Below are 24,311 nucleotides of genomic sequence, written 5' to 3'. Positions count from 1 at the left end.
GGGGGTCTTGCTAATTGCCTAAATTTCCACCTTTTGTCTATTCCATTTGCACAACAGCATGTGAAATTTATTGTCAATCAGTGTTGCTTCCTAAGTGGACAGTTTGATTTCACAGAAGTGTGATTGACTTGGAGTTACATTGTGTTGTTTAAGGTGTTCCTTTATTTTTTTGAGCAGTGTATATGACCACATATTATGACCACATTGTGACGTTTTGGTCTCCGGCAAGTTTTTTTTTACTTGTTATTTTTTTCGGCTGCTCATGTACACGAAACATCTTCTCAAGGCAAGCTGACGTCGGTAGCCGAAGTATACGCCCCTTCGTCAGAAATATGTCAACAGTAGGGATTCTTCAATAAGCGTTTGTTGTCATTCAACGAGAGACTAATCATTTTCATGCACATTTTTCACTTGTTAGATGTAAAAATTGAGCAAGTAAGACTGCCTTGGCATAAACAATTTCCTGAGTTATCTTACATTAATTCTGACTATTTTGAGAAGTGTATACTGGCTACGGCTTCTGGAGAGAACAAAACAGGACTATTGTAGCTTTTTGCGGGGAGTATGCGAGCACACTCATTCGGTTAGGCGCCAACCGAAACCAAGCATGCAGAAGACTTTTAGCCAGCTTTAGCTTCAAGATTTTCCTGAATGCGTGACCTGACCAGGAAAAGGTCATGTCTATACACGACCAACCACAGATTATACTTTGGCCCACCAAGCTAAGGTTGACCGATTAATCGCATGACCGATTACATCAATCCACGAGGAGAATGCGTGGCAGGCTGGACCTGTTACGCGAGTGCAGCATCAAAGGACCTTGTGGCTGCAAGGAGCCAAGGTAAGTTGCTAGCTAGCATTAACTTATCTTACAAAAAACAATTCATCTTAACAAAATCACTAGTTAACTACACATGGTTGATGATATTAATAGGTTAACTAGCTTGTCCTGCGTTGCATATAATCCATGCAGTGCCTGTTAATTTATCATTGAATCACAGCCTACTTCAACTTCACCAAACGGGGGATGATTCAACAAAAGCGAATTCGCAAAAAAGCACAATAGTTGTACAAATGTACCTAACCATAAACATCAATGCCTTTCTTAAAATCAAAACAAGTATATATTAGTATATATATCATGTTAGCAGGCAATATTAACTAGGGAAATTGTGTCACTTCTCTTGCGTTCAGTGCAAGCAGAGTCAGGGTTATTGCAGCAGTTTGGGCGCCTGGCTCGTTGCGAACTGTGTGAAGACCATTTCTTCCCAACAAAGATCGTAATTAATTTGCCAGGTTTTTACATAATTATGACATAACATTGAATGTTGTGCAATGTAACAGCAATATTTAGACTTAAGGTTGCCACCCGTTCGATAAAATATGGAACGTATTTCACCAAAATAATAAACGTTTTGTTTTCGAAATGAGTTTCCGGATTTGACCATATTAATGACCTAAGGCTCGTATGTGTGTTTATTATATTATAAAGCTAATGATTTGATATAGCGGTTGTAGGCAGCAGCAGGCTCGTACGCATTCATTCAAACAGCACTTTACTGCGTTTGCCAGCAGCTCACAGCGCTGTTTATGACTTCAAGCCTATCAACTCCTGAGATAGGCTGGCATACTTTAGTGCCTATTAGAACATCCAAAGTCAAAGGTATATAAAATAACAATGTATAGAGAGAAATAGTCAACGCGCTATAATTCCTATAATTACTACAACTTAAAACTTCTTAACTGGGAATATTGAAGACTCATGTTAAAAGGAACCACCAGCTTTCATATGTTCTCATGTTCTGAGCAAGCTTTTTTACATGGCACGTATTGCACTTTTACAGGTTTCCTTATTTATTTGAGACTAAATTGATTTTATTTATGTATTATTAAAGTAAAATAAAAGTGTTCATTGTTCATTCATATTGTTGTAATTGTCATTATTACAAATATAAATATATATCCGATTAATCGGTATTGGCTTTTTTTGGTCCGCCAATAAATCGGTATCCTGCTCTAGACCTATTAAATGGGCTCTGACTTTTTACAGGTCAACCAACTACGGGACCGCTTGTAAGGGCTAGCATGAACTACGGGACCGCTGTAAGGGCTAGCATGAACTACGGAGCCGCTTGTAGGCTAGCATGAACTACTACGGGACCGCTGTAAGGGCTAGCATGAACTACGGGACCGCTGTAAGGGCTAGCATGAACTACGGGACCGCTGTAAGGGCTAGCATGAACTACGGCACCGCTGTAAGGGCTAGCATGAACTACGGGACCGCTGTAAGGGATAGCATGAACTACGGGACCGCTGTAAGGGATAGCATGAACTACGGCACCGCTGTAAGGGATAGCATGAACTACGGCACCGCTGTAAGGGATAGCATGAACTACGGCACCGCTGTAAGGGCTAGCATGAACTACTGGACCGCTGTATGGCAGGCAGGGACAGGGAAAACAAAACCTCCCTCTGTCATTTCTCAAGGAGTCCCTGTCCTATATGTAGGCCTCAGGCCTGTGTTAGTTTTTCTACTTGTTGACCTAGACATTCTGAAACACACTGAGGTGTCTCTTCAGGTCTGATGCAAAGTCCATCCCTCCAACTGCCTGACACGTTCACATTGGCACAGAGGCCTTATTACGGACACGGTCTGGGCATTGAGGAAGACTCCGTCATGCCAACACAGCCTTCGGGAAAGTATTCAGACCCTTTGACCTTCACACATTTTGTTACATTACAGCCTTATTCTAAAGTGGATTAAATAAAATAAAAATCTATCTACACACAATACCCCATAATGACAATGCGAAAACTTTTTTTTGCTAATTTATTAGAAAAAAGAAAAAGAAAACAGGTAACTTATTTAATATTCAGACCTTTTGCTATGAGCCTCGAAATTGAGCTCAGATGCCTCCTGTTTCCATGGATCATCCTTGAGATGTTTCTACAACTTGATTGGAGTCAACCTGTGGTAAATTCAATTGATTGGACGTGACTTGGAAAGGCACACACCTGTCTATACAAGGTCCCACAGTTGACAGAACATGTCCGATCAAAAACCAAGCCATAAGGTGGAAGGAATTGTCCGTAGAGCTCCGAGACAGAATTGTGTCAAGGCAAATATCTGGGGAAGGGTACCAACAAATGTCTGCAGCATTGAAGGTCCCCAGGAACACAGTGGCCTCCATTCTTAAATGGAAGAAATTTGGAACCAACAAGACTCCTAGAGCTGGCCGCCCGGCCAAACTGAGCAATCGGGGGAGAAGGGCCTTGGTCAGTGTGGTGACAATGAACCCCATGGTCACTCTGACAGAGCTCCAGAGTTCCTCTGTGGAAATGGGAGGACTTTCCAAAAGGGCAACCATCTCTGTAACACTCCACCAATCAGGCCTTTGTGGCCAAATGGAAGCCACTTCTCAGTAAAAGGCACATGACAGCCCGCTTGGAGTTTGCCAAAAGGCACCTGAATGACTCTGACCATGAGAAACAAGATTGAACTCTTTGGCCTGAATGCCATGGAGGAAATATCAAGCTGTGGGGATTACAAGCGGCAGGGACTGGGAGACAAGTCAAGATCGAAGGAAAGATGAACGGAGAAAAGTACAGAGATCCTTGATGAAAACCTGCTCCAGCGTGCTCAGGACGGCAGACTGGGGTGAAGATTCACCTTCCAACAGGACACCGATCCTAAGCATACAGCCAAGACAATGCAGGAGTGGCTTCGGGACAAGTCTCTGTGTCATTGAGTGGCCCAGCCAGAGGCCGGACTAAAACCCAATCGAACATCTCTGGAGAGACTTGAAAATAGTTTACATTGCAAATGAATACAAAGTAGAAATATGCCATAGTTTTATTTTGACGGCTAACCGCAAAGTCCATTATTGTGGCTAATCCTTATTGTGCTAACTTCACATCGATGGGTCTGACCATCGTTAATCAAATAACCTGTTTGGGATAGGAGGCAGCATTTTCACATTTGATTGAAAAGTGTGCCCAGAGTAAACTGCCTGCAACTCAGGCCCAGTTGCTAATATATGCATATTATTAGTAGATTTGGATAGAAAACACTCTGAAGTTTCTGAAACTGTTTGAATGATGTCTGAGTATAACAGAACTCATATGGCAGGCGAAAACCTGAGAAAAATCCAACCAGGAAGTGTGAAATCTGAGGTTTGTAGTTTTTCAACTCATCGCCTATCGAATATACAGTGTCTATGGGGTCATATTGCACTTCCTAAGGCTTCCACTAGATGTCAACAGTCTTTAGAACCTTGTTTGATGCTTCTACTGTAAAGGAGGGGGGAATGGGAGCTGAATGAGTCAGAGGTCTGCCAGAGTGGCATGAGCTGACCACGCGTTCACGTGAGAGCGACCTGCGTTCCATTGCAATTCTAAAGACAAAGGAATTCTCCGGTTGGAACATTATTGAAGATTTATGTTAAAAACATCCTAAAGATTGATTCTATACATCGTTTGACATGTTTCTACAGACTGTAACGAACTTTGACTTTTCGTCTGGACCTAGTGATCGTGCGTCATGTACCGTAATTTCCGGACTATAAGCCGCTACTTTTTTCCCACTCTATGAACCTCGCGGTTTATACAATGACGCGGCTAATTCATGATTTTATTTCACAAGATTCACGCCGCCAAAAAACTGAGCACCGTCACATAATGTGACGTAAATCGAGCGCGCTCAAACTTCCCATCATTCTGATTACGGTAGTCATTTTGTCACCCTCATCATGGCAAAGACACGGAGAAATGCATATGATGCAGCTTTCAAGTTGAAGGCGATCGATCTGGCTGTTGGAAAAGGAAATCGAGCTGCTGCACGGGAGCTTGGCCTTAATGAGTCGATGATAAGACGTTGGAAACAGCAGCGTGAGACACTGACTCAGTGCAAAAAGACAACAAAAGCTTTCAGAGAAGAAAAGCAGATGGCCCGAACTAGAAAATGAGCTTGAAGACTGGGTCAACACACAGAGAGCAGATGGCCGAGGTGTTTCAACTGTGCAGATCCGACTGAAAGCCAAAACAATCGCCACCGCAATGAAGTTTGACTTTCTTGGTAGGCTACTGTTTACTGCTATTTTTTTAATTTTTGTTACAAGCCGTGTTTCGTTAAAGCCTATTTATTTTTGTTACAAGCCGTGTTTCATTTAAAGCCTATTTATTTTTGTCACAAGCCGTGTTTCGTTTAAAGGCAGTGTAAAGTTCATTTGTTTCAATGTACCGGTAGGCACTTGCGGCTTATAGACATGTGCGGTTTATTTATGTACAAAATACATATTTTTTTTAAATTCAGTGGGTACGGCTTATATTCAGGTGCGCTTAATAGACCAGCAATTACGGTATTTGGATTTGCGAACTCAAGGCGCGAACAACAAGGAGGTATTTGGACATAAATGATGGACTTTATCGAACTAAACAAACATTTATTGTGGAACTGGGATTCCTGGGAGTGCATTCTGATGAAGATCATCAAAGTGAATATTTATAAAGCTATCTCTGACTTCTGTTGACTCCAACATGGCGGATATCTGTTTGGCTTGATTTGTTGTCTGAGTGCCGTACTCAGATTATTGCATGGTTTGCTTTTTCAGTAAAGCTTTTTTGAAATCTGACACAGCGGTTGCATTAAGGAGAAGTATATCTATAATTCTGTGCATAATATTTGTATCAAAGTTTATTATGAGTATTTCTGTAAATTGATGTGGCTCTGTGCAAATTCACGGGATGTTTTGGAAGCAAAGCCAAATGTAAACTGAGGTTTTTGGATATAAATATGAACTTGATCGAACAAAACATACATGTATTGTGTAACATGTTGTCCCGGGAGTGTCATCTGATGAAGAATATCAAAGGTTAGTGATTGATTTCATCAATATTTCAGCTTTTTGTGACTCCTCTCTTTGGTTGCAAAATCGCTGTATGCTTTCTGTGACTAGTTGCTGACCTAACATAATGATATGTTGTGCTTTCGCCGAAAAACCTTTTTGAAATCGGACACTGTGGTTGGATTAAAGAGAAGTTTATCTTTAAAATGGTGTCTAATACTTGTATGTTTGAGAAATTTGAATTACGAGATTTCTGTTGATTGAATTTGGCGCCCTGCAATTTCATTGGCTGTTGGCGAGGGGTTCCAGACAGGATAGCTGTCTTATAAATGAGGGTTATTTCAATCACACCTAGCTATATAGTTTGCTAGCTATATAGCTACTGAAACAGATGTCAGTTTGCTATGTTTTTGGGGAAGAACAGTCATACTCAGGTCCCGATTGGTCAACAAGCTTATTTGACATGTCAAATAGTGTTATTTGACACAAAGACCCAAACGGCATTCCATAGTATGAGAAATCCTGGTTGAGAATGAAACAACTTAACAAATGAACAACGAAACAGCACAGCAAGTAAGTGAAAAAAATAGGTTTTGATTACGTTTTACTGGTAATGGGGCGGCAGGTAGCCTCGTGGTTAGAGCGTCGGGCCAGTAACCGAAAGGTTGCTAGATTGAATCCCCGAGCTGACAAGGTAAAAATCTGTCGTTCTACCCCTAAACAAGGCAGAATTTGTTCTTAACTTACTTGTCTAGTTAAATAAAATAAAATAAATATGGGGACATACGTAAATGCCAACAAAATAACTTTTTGGTCAGAGTGGTGTGTGTAACCTTTAACTAGGCAAGTCACTTAAGAACAAATTCTTATTTACAATGACGGCCTACCCCGGCCAAACCATCACTACTTAAAATGTATGCATTCACTGTGCTGGGAGTTGCTTTAGATCAAGGATGGGCAGCTCCAGTCCTCAGGGGCCTGATTGGTGTCACACTTTCCCCCCAGCTAAATGTATGGAGTTCTGTCCTTGAGCTGTTCTTGTCTATTGATGTTCTGTATTATGTCATTCTGTATTATGTTTCATGTTTTGTGTGGAGCCCAGGAAGAGTAGCTGCTGCTTTTGCAACAGCTAATGGGGATCCTAATAAAAATGCCAAACATACCTAACTCTAATAATCATGATCTTCAGTTTAGAATGCAATTAGTTTAATCAGCGGTGTTTGCGAGAGTTGGGGGAGAAGTGACACAACTCCAGAATATGTGAGCAGAATGTAAAGGAATGCCCAATTTGACTGGAGCAAGTTTCCCCAAGGCTGGAGGGTCGGCCTTCTAGACGCTCAAATTTCGCTCAAGTAGCGCTCCCTTCACGAGCTGGGAGCATTCCCGGCCCAGCATGCATTTGCAGGCTACTTGTATGCTGCTTTAGCCCCTTGCTTTAGCTACTGTCATGGAGTTTGCTAAACACTTCATCAAGAAGCTGATAAAACACAGAGGTGCAAAACCAAGGTGACTTACAAAGAGGAGGACCAAGAGAGGGAGTGTCTACAAATAAAGAATCATTGTGGAATCTGAAAAGACACGTATCCCAAAATCATGGTGGTGTACTACATGCACATGCTAACAGAAAGGAACGAGGTGGGTAGCTAGCTAACTGTCATTGTAGCAAGGTATTTGTAGACCAAAAATCTGATCGTTTTCCTTCTACTATCTATACAATAAGCCATCATTGATTTTGGACCAATAGGCCTGACATATTAGTTCTTCCAAGGAGTTTTCTGATTTGATAGAGTTACTTTACCTAAAAACCTTTAGGCCTACCTAAAGAAACATACAAAAACATTTTGTTCGAGGAATGGTAAAAGATAGGAATAATAATAATAAATAGGAATTAACAGAAACAGAAATTACCATAAACAGACATTGTAGATGAGAAATAGGAATTCATGGTAAATGTACTAATGGTGATATATGTAATGGGAAGTTGATAGACACTAACAATCAAATGCAAACAATTCACACAATTAAAGTTATGAAACAATTAATATGAACACATTGACGGGAGAGCACACATTCTGAGCGAGACGTGCATATTAGCCACACTCCCCTTCTTGGACTGTGCCATCCCTCGTCCTCCGCAATGGATTAGTCTCGTCCTCCGCAATGGATTAGTCTCGTCCTCCGCAATGGATTATTTAAATGAGATGGCCGTGAATGAGACAGGTGTCGTGAGCCATAAAAAAATATATATTTGATGCTGCTCAACAAAAAATAACTTGATCGTCCAAACAAACGACCAGTCGACTAATTGGGGTCAGTCATAATTTGTATTACAGAGAAGGAGACGCAGCAGCAATTTACTTTGCAGGAGAAAGGCACATTCCAATATTGCTTTTCAAGACTTAACGATAAAGAGCCAATTGGAGGCTTTAAAATGGTTTACTTGGACTTTGAGCCCCTAACTAAAGGACAATGGGAAGGGATCCGGTACGTTGTATGTGCAACTCAACCAGGCTACAAACCGCCTTGCTATATGGTCAGAGACAACCTCATTCCCCACTCCCTCCAAATCAAAGCCACGCCGAGAGACCAATTGCAACTAGGTGATGGTTTCGTTGTGTCAACTGACATTTGGACTAGAAGAAGGGGGGCACAGTTTCCTGGGGGGGGGGGCTTGTCGCTTGTTTAATTGACGGAAAATATAAAGGGCACATGGTGTTGCTGAGCTACAAGCACATACAAGGACACCACACAGCAGAGGCCATTTAGCAGAAATGTCAAAGTGTCCTGAGAAACTAGAACGTGCAGCGACAGCTGATACAAGTGGTGACTGACAGCGCAAGCAACATGGTCAAGGCCTTCAACACAACTGGTCTTGAGGAGACAAATGACGGACTAAGAGGTGGCGTCCGACACGGAGGCGGCGGCGTCCGACACGGAGGCGGCGGCGTCCGACACGGAGGCGGCGGCGTCCGACACGGAGGAGGCGGACCTATCTAAAGGCCATGAGAAGAAAAGCAGATGAAGACGTTATCACCTTTTGGAAAGACAACATCGCATCCCTGCCCGGTCTGGCAAGAGTGGCCCAAAGGGTGTTTAGCATCCCCAGTGGCTTTGCAAGCAGGGAGAGGGTATTCTCCGCTGCTGACCTGCTCTCCAGGAACCACCGCATGAGGCTGAAGCCACAAGAGAATCTGGCCAAACTTGTTTCTAAAAGTGAATTCAAAAGCACTGTTTCATTTTGATTTAATTCTAAGTCACAGCCTATATGCGCAATTTATAGACTATCATGATTTAATACAACAAAATGGTTTAAAAGCTGAGCGCTGAATGTTCCTGCCAGCCAAATAATCAAATTAGACTAATAATATAGCCTAAATAATTAATTTGTTCCTTTTATAGGCTACTCGTCCGGCTATTTAGTGTTATATGCTGTTCAATGCGTAGCTTATTTGAAACGATGAGCGCTTCTTACCTTTTCATGTTGATTATAAAAATACTTATCATTCAAATCAAATGGTTTGGTTTCAATACTTCAAAACCAAATGGTAGACACGTAGTCATCAAATAGATCAGGTGTTGGTTAAATTATGATTTTGGTTTTGGTTTTTTAAATGAATGGAGATAATGTGTAGAGACGGTTTTTATTTTTGATGTGGATGGGAAAGAACAGAGGCTGTTTCTCCAGTCTGGAACCGTTGTTTGATGAATGGCTTGGCTCTACAGTACAGTACAGTGAGTTACCCTGAGCTGAGCGCAAAAGGCCAGCCTAGCTATGGAATATCTAAGATCCAGGGCCTTTATGTAGGAGCCTTGTGATTGACACAGAGTCCCATCTCAGTGTTCTACCTCACAACTTCGTCCGCAAAACTAACAAGCATTTTCGGTGTACAAACTCCTTAAATGTTTTCTAAATCAATGTTTTCCAAAATGGTGGTTCATATTATGCTGATCCCTTTAAGGGGATTTGCAACCGAAAACTGTCTTTTGACTAGAAACATTAGTTTGTTGCTTTGTGTGTGTAATAACGGAAAAGACTCGAGACTTCGATGTGGGTCAAGGAGCAAAACAAGTGTTCCATAACAAACATCTCAAAAACATGCATGGAGTGACATCCGTTCCATATCAATACCACCAGCCGGCATAAGGTTCTCTCGAGTGGGGCCAATCAAGCCAAGCAGGCTCTGAGAAGTTAGTGTAAACAGAGCGAGTCAAGGTCTTGATTTGAAAACCATATCCATCAGTTCCTAGCTCTTCTAGAAAGGCTGCCTTGACCATATGCTATGGGGCTGTATGTAGCTGTAAAGAGGTACTCCAGGAGGGTGCGGTATTGGTGCCTGGATCAGTTAACCTATAGCTGAACCTTTAACACAGAACAGAACAGCAGCATGGAGGAAACAGCATGCAGCAAATTCAGTACATACAGCACAGGCTCCTGGCACAGCTCCGTGCTGGGACTGCAGCTGCCCAAGGTCAGGGCCGGAGAGAGGGGCTTGTGTCCGTCTGTGTACACAACAACATGCCGACTAACCTGTCCCAGTTCCAAACTAGTGTGCTGTTTACTAGCATTGCTTAGCAAAGATTTATGAGGAACGTGACGGGAGTGCAGATAAAATGAGGGAATAGATCCTGTGAATTCAACATTAATGATGTGTTTAAACTTCTGACAACAGGTAATAAACAGTTTCAAATTCACAAAAAAATATTAAATAAGACAAACTGGTCACATTCCTAGCACTACAGTATGCAAAGATATGTAATGAAAACAATGTGTCACCTGCAACTGTCAAACAGCATTCAAAACAAAAACAGAGGACTGAGCTAACTGAGTCAATAGTCTGCCTTTAGCTGTATTTCTTTACTGAGATGAGGACCAGTAAGGAAAAGCTACTGGGAGTCCAGACAGACAGACTCGCAGCAGTCTGTGTGGAGGAATGTAGCTATACACCTGGAATGCAGAAAACAATTACTTTTGGGGGATGTAGTTCCAAGAGGGCTCTCACAAACAACAATGGACATCACTCCTGCCCATCAATGAACTACAGTTCCCAGCACTGTGTTGCATCCGGAGAGCTGGAAAGGCCTGGAAAGGCATCTGCTTAATCCTGGAGCTCAGAGTTCAGCTGCAGCCCACAGGAGTGAGCTCTCCACTAGGCTAACATTTCACAACAATACCTCCCTTTCAGCCACATCCTCAAGGCCTTTTAGAAAGGCCACAAAACTTAACACAGGTATCATACATATACTGTGCATTCAGTCTCAACCAATTCCCAACAGACAGACGGTAGAGCAAGAACGATAGCGGCCTGCTCTCGTCTCCCATCTCATTTCCCAAATGAAACACGAGAACTTCAAATCCATTCCAGACGTAATGCTCACTATTTACTTGTGGCTTATGGTTTGGTCAGGAGGTGGTAGCTCAACAGGCATTGTCTACTACACCATGTTAACATGCCAGGCTCCACAGCTTCCATCTATCCAACACCATGACATGGAAAAGTGCTCTCTGCAGGTGCACATGTTACAACAGACAGACTTATAACATGACAGAAAAAAATGGCACTGCCTCATGAATAAATAAAACCCTTTGTTGAAATGTATGGGAAACTTATTAGTGGATTGATTTTCCAGTATTATCATGATTTGGCTCCCTAGCCCTGAGCCACTGTCAGGTTATAGTCTGGTCTGGCCGTTCCAACATGCGTCACACACAGATGTGACCCTTGCCTGGAAACCCAATTGGATTGAATTATATGTTGGGCAGAAATTAATGTTTGAATCAGGAACATTTCCACAAACTCAATCAGCCAGAATGTTGAATACAATTATATTTTAACTTACTTTACCGGTCATCTGTGTGGTTGGTCCTTTTGCAGGTAGGAATGAGACATTGTATACACAGGAAAGTAAAAGAACAACTGCCCAAAGCGCTGCTAGTGTGTTCAGATTTCTGTCACCGGAAGCATGCATACTTGCCGCGCTCGTGTTTACATGGTTCAGCGCATGCTTCAGGTGACAGAAATCAAGGCACTTCCGGCACTTTGATAAAGTGATTTAACTATCCTTTCCTGTGGATATATTGTCTGACATTCCTACCATAAAAAGGACCAACAGCTGTAACAACCGGTTTAGAATGTTTAAATGTAAATTTGCTGGCTTGTACATGTCGTGAGAGGAACATTTCCTGATCCAAACACTCATTTTGCCTGATGTAGAATTCAATGCAATTCAACATTGGGTTTCCAGGCAAACATGATCCTAGAATGTGTTCCTAGAATGGGAGTCCATAGACTGTCACATGACGCCATGCCATGCAAGCCTAATTACATTTCAACAGTTATAATGACAAAGCAGGCATGGTGCCTTGGTAGGAAGTGGACAGAATAGCCAGACAGGTAACAATGTGTCAGTCAGACAACAACTTGATTGTGTCATGGCCACCACAAGTCCACATACAGGTTAGGTTAGGGCTGGGTATGGTGGGGCATGGTATGGCAGGGCAACCACAGGTGTGGCTTTAAAAGTCACACCTTCACTGGACATGGAAGCGGATGTTGATTGGTTGGTGGTGAACAAGCAGAGGGCAAACGTGTCAGGGAACTAATCCACATAAGAAAGATTTTAGAGTTGAACCTGTTGTGTTGTCATCATCATTACAGATGACAGAACAGGAACTCGTGGTTTGTGTGTGACCATGTTGCAGCTCGCGATGTCTGCTCAACTGTCAGGTATCAACCTCAACGGTGGTGCCCTGTAAGCCTACCAACACATGTAAAGTTGGGCACAACTCAGAAAGGGGACTGTTACAAATTGTTACAACGCAGGACAGTTATATAGAGTTGGCACAGCCTCGTGAGGCTGAGACCAGTGTCATCTGATCCCTCTATTCTTTATTTATGACAGCCCGATGATCGACCACTCAACTAGCTAGGACAGTTAGCCAACTAACGTTAGCTGTCTAAAACGTGTGTTGAGGAATTGAAAGACCGTCGGATTTAAATGTGATATAATGTATAAATGGTGACGTAATTGCACCATTACTTAAAAATTGTAGGTCGTTTTAATATTGGCAAGATTGACAGCCCGTACTTGTTCTGACAGTGTGAATACGTGCTCTCCCCCCAGTGTGTAGTGTCCGAAGTTGAGAATGTGTATCTGTGCTGCGAGACGATTGCTAACTTAATAGCTAGCACTGACGATGGCATGATCGCTTCCACCCGAACTAGGCCGTGGTCACAGCCTACGCCGCATAAATAAAACATTACATCGGTTATCGTGTAATTATGTTGGTGTCTTGCACTATTCTCCTTATGTCTGACAACCCATGAGCAATTGAGTTATCTGGAGACATGTTTGAAGCAAATTCGTAGTTGTTTATAATGTTATTTCGTCAGCCTAGGAGGGGGTGGCTGCCCACAGCTAACTAGCTGGCTAGGCAGTGAGATGAACGTTCGCGCTAGCTAGTTGGCTAACTAGCATATCTAGCTAACGTTACCTCTGAGACCTCGTCTTCGTCGCTGTTGGATCCGGGACCAGAGGAAAGGACTGCAGCCGCAGCCAGTTTGAAATCCAGTCTATCTGTAGGAGGCCCACCGGGCTCGCCAAACAATCGTACTTTCTTTCCGCCCACACCAATCCCTATGCCCCGGAGTCCGACTCCTGGTGTTGCTCCTACCCCCATCCCTACCGCTGGGGTGCGAGGAGTCACCGAGTCGATCTCGTCCTCGAAGGCGTCCGTCAGCATTCTCGTCCCGGCTACTGCATCCTGCATACTTATCTTGACAATACGTATATTAGCGTTGTTATTGTTGACCTTAACTTCCTTCAGGGGTATCTCTTGTGGAATATTCGGGTGTTTTTACTTCAGGGAATCCTGAAACTCTCCCGAAGCGAGGGTTGAGGAGGATCTCTTTCCCCCAGCCATTAGCTAACTTTCTAGCTAACAACCTAACCCATTGCTCAATGTTTCTCAGAAACCCCGCCTCTAAAGAAAATACTGAATTCGCCATTGGTTGACGTTAAAACTTTGCTGACAATGATTGGTTTACCTTGGTGCTTCTCAAGCAGAAGCACGCGACGTCAGTTAGGTTTACCAATATCACGAGTCTCTCAAAACGAACGTCACAACGTGCAGTGGATTCACTGGTACTGGTATTAAAAGTAAATTGGTTTAAACTGGAATATTTCAGGCATTTACTGTCATGTCAACATGATATTTGGAACGTCATAAACAGGGTCATCAGAAGGAAAGTAACTGAACTGAATGACTACCGAACAGTAGCACTCACTTCCATCATCATTAAGTGCTTTGAGATGCTAGTCAAAGACCACATCCCTTCCTCCCCAATTCGACTACCACCCTGACAGTGACGCAATCGCCATTGCACTGCTCTCACCCACCTGGACAAGAATGGATGCTGTTCATTGACCACAGCTCAGCCTTCAATACCACAGTGCCCTTAAACTCACCACACAAAACTCACGACCCTGGGACTGAACTCCTCCCTATGCAACTGGGTCCTCCCTATGCAACTTTACCCTGTCCCCCCCTCCATGGACATTAACCCTGCCCCCACTCCCCAATGGACATTTATCATTGTTACAGTTGTAAATATGTATATATTATTATTATGTTTATTTATGATTGTTTCATTCACTTCTCTTTTTGACCTGCACTGATGGAGCTGAATCATTTCACTGTTCCCTGCAAGTACATGTGCGTCCCTGTGCATGTGACTAATAAACTCATCTAATCATCTAAAGTTTAATAATCTAATAACACCAACAAAATAGAAAGATTGACCTTAACTAAAGTGTACGGTAGAGTACAGTATTCTATGTGATTAGCATAAACCCATTCTGCAATTAGGGTACTTGTTAGGCTGTGGTACTGACTGTAATCCCATGTGACTATTAATGAGAGGTGATGGATGGAGTACTTCAAAGCAGAGGTCTTCACAGGTCCACCCAAACCGAATACCTGATACCGGACCTGGGACCCTTTCGGATTCAGGTCCAAAATGTAAACTTGTAACCCGGGTCCAGGTCTGGTCCTGTTTGATTGTCACAGGTCTTGGATCTATGTAACTACCACAGTTTATATATCTGGATGGACCCAGGACCACGGCTCTGCATAGCTTATTTATTTGATGCTAAGAAGGCAACGTTTTTAGTGTATAGTAGGCCTACTAGTGATTTGGACTGAAATAGGTGCTGGTACTCATTTTGGATGCTGGTACTGTTTATATTTAGGAGCAGGAACTCTGCCATACTTTTGAGCTAATATTATATAAGAGGTGCAGGAACTCAAGCATTAGAACATTTGAGGTGCCGGTACTCAGTTCCGGTGAGCTCCTGCCCAAGTCAAGCTATGCCTACTAGCCAATATACACTGAGTGAACAAATCATTAAGAACCTCTGCCCTTTCCATGACATAGACTGACCAGTTGAAAGCTATGATCCTGATCCCTTATTGATGTCACCTGTTAAATCCACTTCAATCAGTGTAGATGAAGAGGAGGAGACAGGTTAAAGCATATTTTTTAAGCCTTGATACAACTGAGACATGGATTGTGTATGTGTGCCATTCAGAGGGTGAATGGGCGAGACAAAATATTTAAGTGCCTTTGAATGGGGTATGGTAGTAGGTGCCAGGCGCACCGGTGTGTGTAAAGAACTGAAACGCTGCTGGGATTTTCACGCTCAAAAGTTTCCCGTGTATATCAAGAATGGTCCAGCCAACATGACACAACTGTGGGAAGCATTGGAGTCAACATGGGCCAGCATCCCTGTGGAACGCTTTCAACAACTTGTAGAGTTCATGCCCCGACAAATTGAGGCTGTTCTGAGGGCCAAAGGTACAACTCGATATTAGGAAGGTGTTCTTAATGTTTTGTACACTCAGTGGATATAGGCCTATACAGTATGTTAACCAGAAGAGCAACTTAGCTGCTAAACATGATTCTTTTGAATAGAATCCTTCTGTTCCTCTCCAATGCACAATACTCCTCCAACACATTGCACCTGTTTGGAGAGGAGTACAACATGGTCCGCCACAAAGCAGTGCTCTGGTTTAGGGATTAAGTGCCTTGATCAAGTGCACAACGTCAAGAGACGTTGAACTATTTTTATGTTATACCCATGGTTTAAGGTCTGATATACCACAGCTTTCAGCCAATCAGCATTCAGGGCTCAAACCCGGTTTATAATTGTAAATAAATCCCTTTTGTGCATGTGCATAATTATAAATAAATCCGACAGGAGAGTTTGAGTGATGAAAGTTCGACAGAAGATCTTGAAATCTTTGAGCAAGAAACAATTGGACGAACAAAAAAAAGATTATTAAAATAACATTATTATGTTAAGACTACAAACAGTTATAAATGGCCAATTTACTAGATTGACTTGTCATTCCAATAGGTATAGGCTACAGACTCAAATCTGGGTTTATGATTGTAATTCAGCTTTGCCATGGTTTGCTTAGATAGATGCAGGTAGCCTATAGCCCCTGATATGCCTACATCTTATTTCAGATGTAGACCTACCATCTATTGCATCTTGCCTATGCCGCTCTGTCATTGCTTTTCCATATATTTATATGTATATATTCTTATTCCTTTACTTAGATGTGTGTGTATTAGGCAGTTGTTGTGGAATTGTTAGATTACATGTTAGATACTGCTGCACTGTCGGAACTAGAAGCACAAGCATTTCGCTACACTCGCAATAACTGCTAACCATGTGTATGTGACCAATAGAATTTGATTGGATTTGTGATATTCTACAGTAGCCTAGGCAAGATGTAAACTGAAAGATTTAGCAGCTTGTTTCAAATTAACAGACTCATTTATTCAACATGAATATCTTGGCGATTTTGAGGTAAGAAGTGCTTGTGTTTCCCAATAGCCTGCTGAGTAAGCTACTGAGGATGGGGTCGAAATTTAAATCACTAAATTAAATATTCATAATATGTATATGAACTGAATATGTTTGTCAACAACAGCCAGTGTTTATTTTCTGTAATTGTTTTTATCTGTAGCCTAATCTGACTGTTACCGTCAACCTAATGCGTTTTAACAAATGATCGGCAACTGCGATAGAGCTTTGATAATTTCCAATTTAATTAATTAAACATGGCCATTAATAATTGCATAATAACACAAGGCTACAATCAAATCAAATTGTATTTGTCACATGCGCCGAAGCCAACAGGTGTAGACCTTACCTTGAAATGCTTACTTACAAGCCCTTAACCAACAATGCAGTTCAAGAAATAGAGTAAAGAAAATATTTACTAAATAAACTAAAGTTAAAAAATATATATATATAAAAAAAGTAACACAAGAAATTACATAACAAATGTACAGGGGGTACTGGTACCGATTCAATGTGCGGTGGTACAGGTTAGTCGAGGTCATTTGTAAAGTGAACTATTGCATCAGAAAAAACCAACGACCGTTCGCCAAGCGAGCCTGTAATCAAATCACTCAAAGGGGGGGGGGGGACTGATTAATTTCAGTAGTCTTATGGCTTGGAAGTAGAAGCTGTTAAGGAGCCTTTCGGTCCTAGACTTGGCACCTCGTCGGTACCGCTTGCCGTGCGGTAACAGTCTAGGACGTGGGTTACTGGAGTCTTTGACAATTTTTTGGGCCTTCCTCTGACACCGCCTAGTATATACAGTTGAAGTAGGAAGTTTACATTCACCTTAGCCAAATACGTACATCTAAACTCAGTTTTCACAATTCCTGACATTTAATCAGAGTAAAAATTCCTGTTCTAGGTCAGTTAGGATCACCACTTTTATTTCAAGAATGTTAAATGTCAGAATAATAGTAGTGATTAATTTCAGCTTTTGTTTCTTTCATCACATTCCCAGTGGGTCAGAAGTTTTACATACACTCAATTAGATATTTGGTAGCATTGCCGTTAAATTGTTAACTTGGTCAAATGTTCTGGGTAGCCTTCCACAAGCTTCCCACAATAAGTTGGGTGAATTTTGGCCCATTCCTCCTGACAGAGTTGGTGTAACTGAGTGAGGTTTGTAGGCCTTCTTGGTCACACACACTTTTTCAGTTCTGCCCACACATGTTCCATAGGATTGAGGTCAGGCCTTGTGATGGCCACTCCAATATCTTGACATTGTTGTCCTTAAGCCATTTTGCCACAACCTTGGGAGTATGCTTGGGTCATTGTCCATTTGGAAGACCCATTTGCGACCAAGCTTTAACTTCCTGACTGATGTCTTGAGAGTTGCTTCAATATATCCACATAATTTTCCTACCTCATGATGCCATCTATTTTGTGAGTTCACCAGTCCCTACTGCAGCAAAGCACCCCCACAACATGATGCTGCGCCACCTCCGTGCTTCACGGTTGGGATGTGTTCTTCGGCTTGCAAGCCTCCCCTTTTTCCTCCAAACATAACGATGTCATTATGGCCAAACAGTTGTATTTTTCATCAGACCAGAGGACATTCTCCAAAAAGTACGATCTTGTTCCCATGTCAGTTGCAAACCGTAGTCTGGCTTTTTATGGCGGTTTTGAGCAGTGGCTTCTTCTCTTGCTGAGCACCATTCAGGTTATGTCAATATAGGACTCGTTTTACTGTGATATAGATACTTTTGTACCCGTTTCCTCCAGCATCTTCACAAGGTCCTTTGCTGTTGTTCTGGGATTGGTTTGCACTTTTTCCACCAAAGTACGTTCATCTCTAGGAGACAGAACGCGTCTCCTTCCTGAGCGTATGAGCTGCGTGGCCCATGTGGTATACTGTCATACTATTGTTTGTACAGATGAACGTACTGTACCTTCAGGCATTTGGAAATTGCTCCCAAGGATGAACCAGACTTGAGGTCTACATTTTTTTTCCTGAGGTCTTGGCTGATTTATTTTTATTTTCCCATGATGTCAAGCGAAGAGGCACTGAGTTTGAAGGTGAACGTGGAGTGAAAGAGGTATGGGATTGTAAGTGCGAGTAAGGATGACAAAGCAGAGATGGGTACCATTTACAGGAATTTATTCCGTCACACTGTAATTTTGGGGAAAAGGGGCTGGACGGAACCAAAGCAAAGAAATTAAATGTCAACGCCCCCTCTCCTACCTTACTACCTACCCACAACTTACCAACTAGCATCACCTGCGCACAAACCAAAATACAGGGGATGGTCCGCCTAGGTCTTACCTAATGCATAGACAGAGTATATACTACGGGTATATGTATGCCCGCAGGCCTCTTGCCTAAGCACTCCCAAGGTGCCTTCCCCTTCCCCCCTGGGAACAAAAACAGAATAACAAAAACAATTTCATTAATCAAAACACTGTGTCCTATTTACACACACAGGACATACTAATTAGCTCTCCTCTCGCACAACAACCAACATAAGAAATACCAATCAGCTCTCTCAACAACAACCAACACAGGACACACTACTCTCCCTCTCTGAGCAACAGAAACACTGGCTTATATAGCTTCAGAAAGATCGAGTAATTGAAAGACAACGGCGTCCTCTGACGAGGAGGTGGCGTCAGCTCCAATTTCCAAATGGAATCGACCAATCAGCTGCTGCGGGATTCCAGAAGCCATCCCTGAAACAACCACACACAAACAAAACCACAACACCAAAAACTGAGGGACCACGTAACAAATGAGGGGCCGTTCGGCCCTCCTTTTCCTATAGTTCCACGAATCAGGCCCTTTGTCTTGCTCACATTGAGAGAAGACGGTGGTCATGACTCCTGGACCACCACTCCAGGCTCACTGACCTCCTCCCTATAGGCTGTCTCATCATTGTCGGTGATCAGGCCTACCACTGTTGTGTCGTCAGCAAACTTAATGATGGTGTTGGAGTCGTGTTTGGCCACGCAGTCATGGGTGAACAGAAAATATAGGAGGGGACTAAGTATGCATCCCTGAGGGGCCCTAGTGTTGAGGATCAGCGTGGCAGATGTGTTGTTGCCTACCCTTACCACCTGGGGCGGCCCCTCAGGAAGTCCGGGATCCAGTTGCAGAGGGAGGTCTTTAGTCCCAGGGTCCTTAGTTTAGTGATGAGCTTTGTGTGTACAACAGCAATACACTGAAGTTATAGACTACTTATTAAATCTGTTTGCCAAATCCAGGTAGGATACACATGTGGCACAAATTAATTTGCAATGACTCCAGTGATATAGTAATTTCAACATATGCATTGTATCAAATGGTAGCCCACAGTAGGGGTTCCAAAAGGTTTTCACTTAGGGCCCCCCTTCCAGCATCGGGGAACATTCCCCACATGTGCCACGTCTATTTCTATGGGCACAAGCACTGTTCATGACACAAACTGTTCACAACTCTCTTGTTGGTGGAGAGTTTTGCAGGGTTAAAGCGTATTTCCTGCAATTCTACACATTTTGTCATGGGGTGCAAAGAAAATGTTGCCGTTTGAAAGCTAGTTTTCTTTTATATATTTTGCCAAGTCTAATGTGTATTCATATGGGCTAATAAAGCTAAAAAAATAAATGTTAGCCGACATGGGCTAGTTGATCTGGACATTTCTGACAAGTTATAAATACCTCTCTAATGTATGCAATGACTGACATGACAAGAGGAACTGATGATGCACTACCCAATTTCGAAATGGCACCTTGTGCATTCTACTGAGTTCCTTGAAAGAAAAAACCCTCGTGCCCTACACTGGCATATAAATGAATTGGCTACTTGATGGCCAACAGATGCAAATGTATCATTCTCCACATTTAATGTCAGTTTCACTGAGGACTTTTTCCCCAAAACAGACGCACCCGGAAGGAGTTCCATAACTTCCATTTCAAATTTCCACTCGCACGTAATGACAAGTTAAATAGCCTACCTACAACTGGTAAAAGTAATGATGTGCGTGTGTGCTGCTGTCTCCTCTCACTCACGTGACTCAGCCAATAGAGGACTAAGCTGCATGCTGCAGTGCTCTCTCAACACAAAAACACACCTCTGGCCTTCCCCACCACTCACTCACTCAGCTTGCCTGATAAATCAAATCAAATAACATTTTATTGGTCACATACACATATTTAGCAGATGTTATTGCGGGTGTAGCGAAATGCTTGTGTTCCTAGCTCCAACAGTGCAGTAGTATATAACAATTCACAACAATACACACAAACCGGTGCCCCCACACATTGACTCTGTACTGGTACCCCTGAATATAGCCTCGCTATTGTTATTTTACTGCTGCTCTTGAATTATTTGTTAATTATCTATTTTTTATTTAACACTTATTTTTCTTAAAACTGCATTGTTGGTTAAGGGCTTGTATGTAAGCATTTCACTGTAAGGTCTACACGTGTGGTATTCTGGGCATGTGAATTTTTTTTGTTGTTGATTTGATTTGAAATCTTAAAGTAAAAGAATGGAATATATATCAATATTAGAATGAGCAATGTCAGAGTGGCATTGACTAAAATACTGTAGAATAGAATACAGTATATACATATGAGATGAGTAAAGCAGTATGTAAACATTATTAAAGTGACCAGTGTTCCATTATTAAAGTGGCTAGTGATTTCATGTCTATGTATATGGGGCAGCAGCCTCTAAGGTGCAGGGTTGAGTAGCCGGGTGGTAGCCGGCTAGTGATGGCTATTTAACAGTCTGATGGCCTTAAGATAGAAGCTGTTTTTCAATCTCTCGGTTCCAGCTTTGATGCACCTGTACTGACCTCGACATCTGGATGATAGCAGGGTGAACAGGCCGTGGCTCGTGTGGTTGATGTTCTTGATATTTTTGGCCTTCCTGTGACATCGGGTGCTGTAGGTGTCCTACAGGGCAGGCAGTGTGCCCCCGGTGATGCGTTGGGCAGACCGCACCGCCCTCTGGAGAGCCTTGCGGTTGCGGGTGGTGCAGTTGTCGTACCAGGTTGTGATACAGCCCGACAGGATGATCTCAATTGTGCATCTGTAAAAGTATGTGAGGGTCTTAGGGGCCAAGTCGAATTTCTTCAGCCTCCTGAGGTTGAAGAGGCACTGATGCACCTTCTTCATCACACTGTCTGTGTGGGTGGACCATTTCATATTGTCAGTGATGTGTACACCGAAGAACTTGAAGCTTTTCACCTTCTCCACTGTGGTCCAGTCTATGTGGATAGGGGCGTACTCCCTCTGCTGTTTCCTGAAGTCCACGATCAGCTCCTTTGTTTTGTTGACATTGAGGGAGAGGTTATTTTCCTGGCACCACTCCGCCAGGGCCCTCGCCTCCTTCCTGTAGGCTGTCTTGTCATTGTTGGTAATCAGGCCTACTGCTGTTGTGTCATCTGCAAACTTGATGATTGAGTTGGAGGCGTGCATGGCCACGCAGTCACGGGGCTGAGCACACACCCTTGTGGGGCCCCTGTGTTGAGGATCAGCAAAGTGGAGGTGTTGTTTCCTACCTTCACCACCTGGGGGGCGGCCCGTTAGGAAGTCCAGGACACAGTTGCACAGGATGGGATTCAGGGCCCTGAGCTTGATGATGAGTTTTGAGGGTAGAGGTGATATGATCCTTAACTAGTCTCTCAAAGCACTTCATAATGACAGAAGTGAGTGCTATGGGGCGATAGTCATTTAGTTCAGTTACCTTTGCATTCTTGGGTACAAGAACAATGGTGGACATTTTGAAGCAAGTGGGGATAGCAGATTGGGATAGGGAGAGATTGAATATGTCCGTAAAGACTCCAGCCAGCTGGTCTGCGCATGCTCTGAGGTTGTCATACTTGAGTAAAAGGAAAGATACTGTCACGTCCTGACCTTAGTTCCTTGTTTATGTCTCTATTTTGGTTTGGTCAGGGTGTGAGTTGGGGTGGGCATTCTATGTTTGTATTTCTAAGTGTTTGGCCTGGTATGGTTCCCAATCAGAGGCAGCTGTCAATCGTTGTCTCTGATTGAGAACCATACTTAGGTAGCCTGTTCCCACCTGTGTCTGTGGGTAGTTGTTTTCTGTTTTGTGTCTGCACCAGACAGGACTGTTTCGTTTCGTTTACTCTCTTCGGTGTTTTTGTTATTTCAGTGTTGAGTTTATTTATTAAATGAACATGAACATTTCCCACGCTGCGTTTTGGTCCACTCCTTCTTCCCAGGACGAGCGTTACAGATACCTTTATAGAAAATGACAAGTAAAAGTGAAAGTCACCCAGTAAAGTACTACTTGAGTAAAAGTCTAAAAGTATTTGGTTTTAAATATACTTAAGTATCAAAAGTAAAAGTATGAATCATTTCAAATTCCTTATATTAAGCAAACCAGACAGCACAATTTTCTTGTTTTTATAATTTACACTCCAACACTCAGACATCATTTACAAACGAAGCATTTGTGTTTAGTGAGTCCGCCAGATCAAAGGTAGTAGGGATGACCAGGGATGTTCTCTTGATGAGTGTGTGAATTGGACAATTTTCTGTCCTGCTAAGCTGTCCTGCTAACTGTAACGAGTACTTTTGTATGTCAGGGAAAATGTATGGAGTAAAAAGTACATTATTTTCTATAGGAATGTAGTTAAGTAAAAGTAAAAGTTGTGAAAAATATAAATAGTAAAGTAAAGTACAGATACCCCAAAAAAGTAGTACTTTAAAGTATTTTTACTTAAGTACTTTACACCAATGGTTAGCAGCAGCAGGTCACAGTGAGATTTTTTAAAAATATTTATTTATAGAAATTCCATGTTGGCTGCAGTGGAAAGTAGCCCAAAAACCTGCAACCCACGACCAATACATTTTCTCCCCAGACATAGTTTTCAAAGTAGCCCAATTTCAGGAGAACCGCGGACATGGCAACCATGTGGGGTAGGTTCCCTCCTTAACACTGGGCATGGTAAGGATTGAGATGAAGTAAACTGATCCTAGATCAGGAGAGATTTGCCTTAACCCGGCCTAACCCTTCCCCATTTGATAATCTGTCTAAGACAGATGTAGCTGGTATTTCCGCAAAAAAAAAATCTGGGTTGCCGAGATTACCCATCTGGTAATGGAGGAGGTAAGAGATAATGTGTATTAGTGTATAATTTAACAATAATTTGGTAAGTGCTTATATTTGTTCTATATCACTCGTGTGAATTGGAAATGTGTTTTTTACTCCCCCTGAGACACCCATGGAGAGTGGGGTCTTGGCCAGGGTCAGCCATTATCAACAGCGACCCTGGAGCAATGGGGTTAAGTGCCTTGCTCAAGGGCACATTCGATCTGATCATCTGTGAAGTGTGCCTGGCCATGAAAACAACCTATACTAGGACATGCCTTAAGTCTCCGTCTTCCAAGTTCACAGATTCACAGAGGAACACAAATTCAACTCAAGTAATTTAGTTGAAGGCCCAATGCAGCCGTAAAAAAAACAAAAACAATATCAAATAATTTCTGCGTAACAATTAAGTACCTTAGTGTAATAGATTTCTATTTAAATGGACAATGATAGCTTTTTAGCAAAAACTACATCTCAAGCAAGAATTTTCCAAGGACTGTCTGGGAGAAGTCTGAGTG

At 42.5% G+C, this 24,311-nt stretch overlaps 1 protein-coding gene across 1 annotated transcript in view; it reads right to left on the bottom strand.

Annotated features, from left to right (window-relative positions):
* LOC111967081 (ankyrin repeat and KH domain-containing protein 1-like) overlaps positions 1–13,784 on the bottom strand; it is a 72,108-nt gene extending 58,324 nt beyond the window's left edge. Inside the window, 2 exon segments of the mRNA XM_070444645.1 lie at positions 8,737–8,836; positions 13,314–13,784. Of these exon segments, the coding sequence (XP_070300746.1) occupies positions 8,737–8,836; positions 13,314–13,611 (398 nt within the window). The 5' untranslated portion in view covers positions 13,612–13,784.
* Between the last annotated feature and the right edge of the window lie 10,527 nt (positions 13,785–24,311).

This window comes from Salvelinus sp. IW2-2015, linkage group LG8 (genome assembly GCF_002910315.2).
Source record: "Salvelinus sp. IW2-2015 linkage group LG8, ASM291031v2, whole genome shotgun sequence".
Classification (NCBI taxonomy): Eukaryota; Metazoa; Chordata; class Actinopteri; order Salmoniformes; family Salmonidae; genus Salvelinus; species Salvelinus sp. IW2-2015.
Note: the sequence above shows the minus strand (reverse complement) of the source record. Positions and strands in the feature narration are given on the sequence as shown.